Source organism: Alexandromys fortis, unplaced genomic scaffold (genome assembly GCF_014885135.2).
Source record: "Alexandromys fortis isolate MF-2015 unplaced genomic scaffold, M_Fortis_MF-2015_v1.1 scaffold_95, whole genome shotgun sequence".
Lineage (NCBI taxonomy): Eukaryota > Metazoa > Chordata > Mammalia > Rodentia > Cricetidae > Alexandromys > Alexandromys fortis.
In genome coordinates, this window is record NW_026067990.1 from 3,334,695 (window position 1) to 3,345,002 (window position 10,308).

General features: G+C 53.6%; 1 protein-coding gene across 1 annotated transcript; it reads left to right on the plus strand.

The window, feature by feature from the left end:
* Positions 1 to 4,412: 4,412 nt before the first annotated feature.
* Sox3 (SRY-box transcription factor 3) lies at positions 4,413 to 6,461 on the plus strand. Its single transcript, XM_050159648.1, has one exon. It carries the CDS (start codon positions 4,413 to 4,415, stop codon positions 5,739 to 5,741), a length of 1,329 nt encoding a protein of 442 aa, XP_050015605.1. The 3' UTR covers positions 5,742 to 6,461.
* Positions 6,462 to 10,308: the final 3,847 nt, after the last annotated feature.

Below are 10,308 nucleotides of genomic sequence, written 5' to 3' on the forward strand. Positions count from 1 at the left end.
TTCCTCCCTCTAGGGAGAAGCCAATAAGTAAGGGTTGTGAGGTCAACAAGAGGGCAGCTGAAGGCAAAATCTGTCAAACTCCTCAGAGTTGCTGCGCACATAGGGAAAAGAGAGTGGGTGATTAATAATGCCATAACACCCGTGTTGGTAAGAGTCATGCTTACAACTGAGAGCCCCGAGGTACGTGGGGGCCAAAGGGCTCCAATAGCTATCAAGTGTCACTCAAGTAAATGAATTTAAAAACTTGCTCCAAAAGTGCCCCCCAAAAAAAGCTATGGCCAAAATGCAGTAGAATGCAAATGTGCCTGCCACCCAACACAATTTGTCACCTCCAGAACAATGCCATCCTATGCTTCTAGGCTCCCAGAAATTTGTCTTTAGAGAGAGAGCACCAACTAGGTTGTTTAAAGTTTGTTCCCACCAACCTAGGATCTTCCGATCCTTCCCTGACCTAAATACAGGGAAGCTGCTCCCCCCCCCCCACTCCACACTGCTCTGTGGTGCATGGGAGAGGGAGGATTCCTCACAACGCTCCAGGGACTGGAAAGTGACAAGTCTTCCACCAGCTGGAGTGACCTTTCCGACCTTAAAACAAAACAAAACCAAAAAAAAAAGCAAAAAACAAAAACCCTCAAAACTTAAAACAAAGGATGATTCTAAAGTAGACCCATGCTTCTTAATCAAGGCCCTCCCACTGTAGCCAAAATACAGTATTGGACATACCAGGGTAAATGGTCCAGGGATGTTCTCAAGAAGAAGGGAGACAGGAGTGACTTTAGAAAAGTAAGGCTTTTATCTGCAGGAAAAGGTGCCCAAGATAAATTGTTTTCATTTCCCCAAACCAGTATTTGGCCCTGGGCACCTACACACTTGAAAATGTTAGACTACTATGGGTCAACTACCTTGGATGGCCTGAACTAGCCTGAAGAAACTTCTGCTTCTACACCCTCTGCACGTGCCAGCAGACTCCCATACAGATCTAGCAACCCTGGCTATCCAGAATGCACGAGACATCCCTGCCAAAGGGGTGGATACTAGTCTGGCCAGCACCCCTGAAAAATGTCCGCCTTGAGTGGTTACTGAAGAGGCAACACAGGACAGCTCCTCTTCCCCTGCTCTCTCTAACAGTAGCTGAAGCACAATGCCAAAAGTTCTCTTTGCACATATGAGGCCCTCACAGCATCCGATTTCTGCCGTAGTGACGGGAGGAAGAGAGACGGAGGATGAACCTGGAGTTCGCCGGGCTAGGCCGGCTCGAATCCAGACCATTGGCGTTTTACAATAGTTCGCCAAGGATGGGTCCTTCTCTGCCCGGACCTCAAGCCTGCTTGTCTTTCCAAGGTTGGGGCGACCTGGAAGACCCTGAGGGCGAGAAGGGGCTCCTCTGGGTGAAATTTCCAACGGAATCCAACAAACGGCGCTATTGTCCCACCATGGGTCCTCCGAGCCCCTGGCTCGACCCCAATCTGAGGGAGCCTTAACACTCCTGGGAGCGTTGGGGGTTGGGGAGGAGGCGCTTGGCCCAGTTCCTAGTCTGAGCTCTTCGTGTTGCCCGCGAATCCCGGAGGCCCTAAGGCTAAGAGTGCTACTGAGCTTGTTCTTTTCTCCTGGGTTTTGCTTGCTGCTGTTAACGGATGCATAGTGAGTATATAGTTTGAGGAGTCTGCAGTTCAACACCTTGCCATCAGGAAAGCCTCTGCTGGAACTGGAGCCGTTCGGCTCGGACACTCCTGCCGACCCTCAATAAAATTAACTTTACTGGTGTCTTAATCTTCATTGCTGGGAGAGCCCTGATAATGGTTTCCTTTTCACTACCCCACCCCCAATCTCTCCGGGCCTACAATAGTAACCTTGCTTGCCAGTTGAAATAATAATTTGTAATAAGAACGTTTTTTTTCTACGTGTTTTGAAGGGAATTCGGCACAGCACTTATTTGAGTCCCGACCAGCCCAGAGCCACCAGCGGGAGGTCAGTTTAATCCCAACCACCGCAGAGAAGCCAAGAGAGTGAGAGAAGGTGCCTTGATCCTACCAAAAGACCTCAGTAAAACTGGCAGGAGGATGTAATGTGAAAATGAGCTCACTTAAACCAGGACAAGGTGTGATCAAATGACAAACAGCTAATCTGCTTCTGGGAGGAGCAGGGGACCAGCCCCACATCCTAGGTCTTGGGAAAACTGCAGCCCAGGCGCTGTCACCACAACGGCTTACTTGGGTCCTAAAACTTGGAAAGAATCCTGACATCTGTCAGGCTACTGGACGCCAGGCTGCGCGTCGGTTGGGTAGTTTCCTAAACCGCTCTTCACTTAGCAACAGCCTCCGGGGCCCAGAAAAACCGAGAGAGGACCTGAAGAGGGTGGTGGGAGGGCAGGGGCCAGTCACATCAGCTTTTTAGGGGCCCGTGGGTGTGCCTAAGAAAATCTGAGTCTGTCAGCCAATTCATCAAGAAAACAACTGCAGGTGGGGTTTGCTGAATCATTCTGTTTTCTGAGACATGTTTTCCAGCATAGCCGTGCGCGTGCGCGCACGCATTCACACTAACATTTACTCCACACACAGAATCTTTCCTGAGCCTGTAAACTCCCTACACCCACCCAGTTGCTATCCTCGGCGGAAAACTACTCTGACCAGGTAGAATGCAAATTTAAAAGGAAGGAATCAGGACCACAAACTTCCTGGAAGTGATACCAGAAAGAAAGCGAGATTCTGGTGCCAGCGGTCCTTCTGGCCACGAAAAGGGCTGAACTGGTCTGCGCCCTGCAAACGTCGGCGGCTTTTTAATTAGTGCAAGAGAGAAAGAGACAAGCCAGGCGTGCAGGCATCCCAAATCACCTCATTTTGCATTATCGCTGAAAAACTAGAAGCCTAGAACCACCCCCCACACACACACCGCGCACGCACACACACACACACACACGTAAGTCTTATGCTTTCCTTTAGGTTCCCCACCTTTCCCTAAGCTAAAGGGAGAGGCGGGAATCCAATACTGTGCGGACACCTTATTTAGGTTTCTGCCACATCTGCCCAGATGGCTTCCCATTCCCTCCCTCAGGCGGCTCCGAGAGTTTCAAACGCCATGCCACTTGCTTGAGCTGGCGGCAGAGCATGTCCAGGTTCCCGCTCCCAGCAGCTGGGGTTTCTCTAACCGCTAGTCCTTGGCAGATAACCCGACAAAGTGCCTGAAGGTCCCGCTCTGTTTCTCTGGGTTTCGGTCAGAAAGGCTGTAAGGCTGTAAAACAAGAAAGGAGAAACGAAGTCTGTTAGCGCAGCCTGGGGGGGGGGGGAGAGACTGAGCGGGGGGCGGTTGCGCGCCGGGAGCCGCTCACAGCGGTGGTGGCAGGTGCTCGGTCAGAGGAGGGGGCCCAGCGGTCCACCCAGAGCAAGGCCTCGGCTCAGCTCCGGCCACCACACCGCCCCCCCCCCAAACTTTTCTTTTACTCTGAGAGGCTCCGTGTTGCCATGAAAACGGATTTTCCAAGGGGCCCGACCCTCCCCCTCAGGAGCATCGGACTGGAAAACCCGAAATGGCCAGACAGCAGAGACAAAAAGGGGCCTCTAAGCGGGGGCCCGGAGCGAGAAAGTGGAGGCCCGTTCGCCCTTTCTGTCCCACACACGGTCTCCACGCCACCGCGTGTGAGCGCCTCCCCCAGAGCCCAGGCAGCGGGCCACTCACCAAGGGCACTTGCGAAAACCCCGGGATAGCCTCACTGCCAGGTGCGCTCGCAGTCCCCCGCCCCAGTCCCTGACCCTCGCTTGGTCGTGGACGCACTGGCCTAGGGGTGGAGGGTTCTGGCAGCCAGCAACCAATTAATTCCAAGGAGGGCTTCTTAGAGGCTCAGCCTAGCGCACCTCCGTTATGCATTGAATGTCCCCAAGCATGCCTGGGCTGCTGGCGGTCCCCAGTGTCTCCAGCGCTAGCAACCGCAATGGAGGTCCTCGGTGCAGAATAAGGGAAGTTTTACAGACTAGCCCTGGGATGAGGCGCTGCTCAGCCTCGTCAGGGTTACAAAGTTATTTTCTGAAGCCCGTGGGCGCTCCTCTGCCCCTCCCCCCGAGTTCTGTTCGCGCGCCCTCTTCCCCCTCCTCCCTCACCTCCTCCGGTTTCGTTCTTTCAAACTTTTTGAGACCCTAATTGGTGGTCTCGGAGCGGGTCTCAGGGACTCCCGCCTCCTGAATAACTCTCATCACGTCATTCGACCCAAGAGGGGTCTGGAGGGTGAACTAAAGGGCTCCCCGAACTTTTTTTTTCTCCAAGCTGGGCCATAGGGGGCTCGGTGTTGATTGGCTAGGGCTCATCACAGCGAGCCTGTCAATCACGGGGCCAACGGGTGGTGAGAGGCGGACCGAGCCCCAACCCTCCCGGATCTGAGCAGGTATATAAAGCGATCGGCGAGCTTCCCGGGCAGGCAGCGAATGCAACCAGCTCGAGAGAACGCATCAGGTGAGAGAAGCCCGCGCGTTCCCGCCGACTTTGCGCGGAGCACTCCCGCAAGCCTGCCCTTCCCGCTCGACTCTCCGGCCCACCGGCCCCCAAACGCCACTCCGACGGAGTCCCCAGGCCTTTTCACCGTGGCCGCTCCAGCCCCTGGAGCGCCTTCTCCTCCCGCCACGCTGGCGCACCTTCTTCCCGCCCCGGCAATGTACAGCCTGCTGGAGACTGAACTCAAGAACCCCGTAGGGCCGCCCACCCCAACAACGGCCACCGGCGGCCCCGCAGCCCCGGGTGGTGCAGGCAAGAGTAGCGCGAACCCAGCTAGCGGCGCGAACGCAGGCAACGGCGGCGCGAACGGCGGCGGCGGGGGCAGCGACCAGGATCGCGTAAAGCGGCCCATGAACGCTTTCATGGTCTGGTCCCGCGGGCAGCGGCGCAAGATGGCCCTGGAGAACCCCAAGATGCACAACTCTGAAATCAGCAAGCGCTTGGGCGCCGACTGGAAACTGCTGACCGACGCCGAGAAGCGGCCGTTCATCGACGAGGCCAAGCGTCTGCGTGCGGTGCATATGAAGGAGTATCCGGACTACAAGTACCGGCCGCGCCGCAAGACCAAGACGCTGCTCAAGAAAGACAAGTACTCCCTGCCCGGCGGCCTCCTGCCCCCGGGCGCCGCCGCCGCCGCGGCTGCCGCAGCCGCTGCGGCCGCCGCCAGCAGCCCAGTGGGCGTGGGCCAGCGCCTGGACACATACTCGCACGTGAACGGCTGGGCCAACGGCGCGTACTCGCTGGTGCAGGAGCAACTGGGCTACGCGCAGCCCCCGAGCATGAGCAGCCCGCCGCCGCCGCCTGCGCTACCGCAGATGCACCGATACGACATGGCTGGCCTGCAGTACAGCCCCATGATGCCACCCGGCGCCCAGAGCTACATGAACGCCGCGGCCGCAGCGGCCGCCGCCTCAGGCTATGGGGGCATGGCGCCTTCGGCCGCCGCTGCGGCCGCCGCCGCCTACGGGCAGCAGCCAGCTACCGCCGCCGCCGCGGCCGCAGCTGCTGCCGCCATGAGCCTGGGCCCCATGGGCTCCGTGGTAAAGTCGGAGCCCAGCTCGCCGCCGCCCGCCATCGCTTCGCACTCGCAGCGCGCGTGCCTTGGCGACCTGCGCGACATGATCAGCATGTACCTGCCACCTGGCGGGGATGCGGCTGACGCCGCCTCTCCATTGCCCGGCGGCCGACTGCATGGCGTACACCAGCACTACCAGGGCGCCGGGACTGCGGTCAATGGAACGGTGCCGCTGACCCACATCTAAGCTCCCGCCTGCGCTTCTAGCTCATCGCCCCCACCCTGCCCCACACCCCCAAGTTGGGACGCCTTGTTGTTTAGCTTTGCTTGCCTGGGACTGTTGCCTTGTACCGAAGATGAGGAGAACTGAAAGTTTTGCTGTAGCTGTCAGGTTTTGTACAAAAGCAAAAAGAAGTTAGGAACGGCGGAAATGGGACTTTCTAGAGCCTCAGGCTTCTGATCGCTGCCCCTCCCTCCCCCTTTGTAGGCTGGGAACCGCTGTGATGTTTGCGAAGAAAATGCAGCCCCTTTCTCCTCTTCCCGGGTTCCTAGGTTCTTCTGTTGCATTTGAAAATGTTGTCTTGTTAGTTTGCTATTAATCGAGGAGTGAGTGAGATTGACCCACGAACTGCAATGCCTCCACCACCCCCCCGGTCGTATTGCTTCTGCTTTCCTCTGATTTTTGGGGGGCTGACCGCGCCAACTGGCGCGACAGCTAAAGCCAATGTTAATTTATAGCCAGGTGTGCGTGTGTTTCCCGCCTCGCCGCCCCTGGCCGCGGGACAGCTTCTGTCCAGTGCGCATTTAGGCTGTTGAGTTTGTGATTTCTTGCAGTGATATGTTTGCTATTTCGTCATGCTAATGTGTTCTTTCGTTTGGGTAGTGGGGAGGGGGTTATTATGTTCTGGGTTTTTTCGAGACTTTACTCTTAATTGCTAAATGAGAGATCAATAAATTTTATAACCTACATGCTGGAGTCCTGATGATTTTGCGGGCCCGAAATTTTAAGCGCGGGTTGTGAGGGTGACCAACACGTAGTTTTAGAACTCAGTTTGCAGACCTGGGACTGAGTAGGGCTCGAGGGGGGCGAACATGACCTGAAATTATTTCTTTTAAACTACTAGAGGTCCAACCCACAGCAGCTCCCAGTACTCTGAAATGAGAAACAGTCTCAAATGGAGGGAAAGGTTTGTCTTCTGGAAGCGCCTACCCGGAGGTGGCCCACACGACCTGAGCCGCACACCCCCCGCGCGCAGCCGTGCACTTGTTGATTGCGGTGGTGAGCATTCCAGGATTGATCGTCTGCTTCCGCAGCCATGCGGGTGGGAGGCAGACACCTGCAGCCGCGGAAACTTACCAAAAGCAGGGCACTTACTTCTGTGCACTGGGGCGGGAAGATACTTGAGCTGAGTTGAAATATTTACAAAACGAAAGCCCTTCAGAAATCTCAGTGATCGTATTTAAAATACATGGTTACAGGCGTCCCCGTTAGGATATAAATATTTCCACCGTGGTAGCTGAAGCAGAGGTGTGAACATTCGTCAGTGGAAGATTTTGTTTTAAAAGTTACACTGCAGATGTGCAAAAGAGTTTTCGAGCACCTCCCAAGGCTCGCTTTTAACTTGTCAAAGCAGTTTGCTTATTTGTTTTCTAGAAAGGCTCTCTCTCATCTTGAGCCCTGAGCTTGTTTTCTATTCCCTTTCCTCCAGCCCAGAACCACTGACCATTCCATTGTACTGCCCCAAGGGTCCTTCCTTTCGCTTCGAGCCCCAGCGTATCTGTTTGGGGCCTAGGAAGAAAACAAATAGAATCCGTGTTTTTTTACCCCCTCCTCAGCTGTTTGAGGTGATTTCCTTAATCCCTTTAATCCTGTTACCTCGCTATCCCAGAATAACTAAACTCGGCTTTTCCAATAAGCTTGGCCTGGTGCACTGGTTTTATCCTCATCCACTCCTGACCACAGGTTTCTTTGCTTGCGGTCTGTTGGGACCCTAGGCGACAGAGTCCTCTGTAAATTGGTCCGAATTCCACGTTTCCAACCGGCTTCCTTTGTGTGGACTAGCCATTCACCTGCGGGTCTGGGCGGGCCTCAGGGGGAGGAGCGGGGGTTTCTGAGGCTTCGGGGGTCGTGCCCGCTTTTTACACATCACTGCAGCTCCAGGAGACTAAAGCCACCCCGCCTCTCCAAGAAAGGTCGGGTCTCCCTGGGAAGGCAGCACCAACCCTCCTCCGAAGACGTTTGCACAGTCCTCCCCACCCCCCGCACCCCATCCCCCACTGTCCAGCATGGGGTGGGATGGGGCCAGCGTTGATTTACAGATGCAGTCCCATTGCCCTCCTTGCAGGGCTCTTCCTGGGCCTGCTGTGTTCAGGCTGGGCCTCTTACCTCCTCTCCTCACGCTAAAGCCATAGACCTCAATCCCCTCTTGACCAATGCGAGCTTCCACCCTTTCCTACAGTGATTGGAGCACAGCCACAAGCTGCTTGGTGGGCGAGCTACCCTCACCGCCAAAGTCCCAATGGGAAACTTGTCAGACCCACCACCCTATTCCAATCTTTCAGTCTTTGACCTTAGAAAACATCTGCCTAAGGTTACTCTAGATTTTGGTCTGAAATGATTCCAGGAAAGGGTGGGGTACGAACAAGCAACGCCCCCCCCCACCGAGGGGGCGGTGGCAGAGGGGGAATAAACTCTGACATCGTTTCTTTGGAAGAGCTCATTGTGCTGCTGCCTTCTTAGAAGTGCCAGGGTCACCCTTTCAGCTTGTCGCACGTACTGCTCACTCTCGCTCTAAGTATCCGTGGCTTTGTGCTCCACTTTGTCTGATTTCCAAATTGCCTTTAAGAAGAGAAAAGATTTCATCGATCAGCACATTTGGAGGATTTGAATACAGATGAAAGATAATGTTTTTAAACTTCAGCGATAGGGAAGAGAACTAGTCTGAACTGGAATGAAGCTGCCCTTCTCTGCCCAGAATTGCACACCAGAAACTGCCCTCCCCACACTGCTCACCAGGGTGACTGCTCCTTCCTCTGTTTTTAGAGCTGAGGTTCTGATAAGGCTTAATTTAAAGGGAGGGCTCTGCCCCTAAAACAGCAACAAACTCAAAATATGCCTCCAATCCCTGCTGCCTTCTCTGGCTGGCTTTGTCACCAAAAGGGGAAATGACGGTGCTCAAGGTGGCCTCGCTGGTTCCAAATACAGCCCACAGTGCAAGCAGATTCTCGGACCCCGGGGAAGGATTCTCCTTACTCTGCCTGTCTGCCACAAAAGGAAGTTAGAAGCCAAGGAACTCACAGCCCCCGCTTCCTCTACAGCCCATAATCCAGTAAGATGTCTGGAGAAAAGAGGTATTATATTTCCTGACATAGAGACACTTAGTAGGCACTGCTTGTCCGGTGGTAAGAAGGAGAGAGACAGGTCCTTACAGAGCAAAACACAGGAGTCCAAAGTCTTCTAGTTTCCCTGCCAGGACCACAGCTATATTTGGTGGAAGTTGCCCTGCTAGAGATTTGCTTTCCTGTCCGGTGACTATAGAATTTCCCTTACTAATTCCCTGCCTATAAGTCCACAGGGATGGGGCTGGGTGTTCAAAGTGCATCAAAGATTGAGAAACAACCTTGTCTGTCATAGCTGCTCTTATACTGCTTATATGTTATAACCACCTTGAATGTTCAGGAAAGAGGAAATAAAATAAGGTTTTTTTTTTAAATAATGGCTGCCGTGTAGTTATCAAAATCATTTATGGAGTGACTTTAGTAACACAGAAAGCCATCCTAATACCAGGTGAAGAGAACAAGATGCCAGAACTCTTATTTAGCATGTGTGACCTTGACTATTCAAAAATAAGGATCTATGACGGAGAAACAAGCAAAAACGTCCAGCGTGATAGTATGCGTGCTGGCGACTCTTCCTTCAGCTTTCCATTTTTCTCCAATACGGTTGCATTTCTGTTATCACCAGAAAAGGCAGTTTCAAAATATATGCCTTCCCCACCATGAATACCAAAATGCGTCTCTTTGTGAAAGAAGGTTCAAGCCTTTCCTTCAGCTGTTTTGGGGGATGGGGGGGCAGGGAGCCCCAGGAGGAGTAATCCTCCCGCTTTTCTCAACAGCTGAGGCTGCTGTTAACAGAGGCAGGAGGAACACACTAGAGCAACCCCCTGCCTGGTCCCCTCGGAAGAAAGCTGGAGCAGAAGCAGATTAGTGAGTGGCTCATCATTCTTCAAACTCACTCACTGGAGAAAAAGACCTCCTTTGGAGTCATGCCTAACAGCCTGGGATTTTAAGGAGCAGGGGCCACCGAGGTGCCCCAAGATCCATGATCACAGGTGCTCCAGCAGCTTTTGCTGCCCTCTTGGGAAGGGCTAGAGCAAGCCCAGGGATGGGATCCTGGTTAGGGGGATAAGAGACTAGGTGAGCAACAGGTAGCAACTGAATGGAATATGTTGAGTCTTTTTTTTCCCACCACCACCATCTTCATCCATCCCACCTCCTCACTGCATGACCTTTTCTCTGGGCTTCCACTCTGTGCCATAACGTGTGCACATAAATCCCATTATGGCATTTCCTTTCTCAAATAATTTTCTGGTGGCTTCCAGTGGAGAGTTTTTAGGGGAAAAATCCTAACTACTTTCAAGTTTTGCTGTAGTTTCTATCCAGTTTCCAAGCGTCACTCCTTGTATTTCTGCTGGCCCCTTTCTCCGAGTAGGCAGGATTCCTTGAGAAATGTTTGCCAAATAAACAAATTGTGATTCCTAGTGATGTCATTTCTAAAAAAAAAAAAAAAAAAAAAAAAAAAAAAAAACCACAGA

What these genes read in the sequence shown, in the direction of transcription:
- Sox3 (XM_050159648.1), top strand. Translation starts at nt 4,413, where the DNA reads ATGCAACCAGCTCGAGAGAACGCATCAGGTGAGAGAAGCCCGCGCGTT.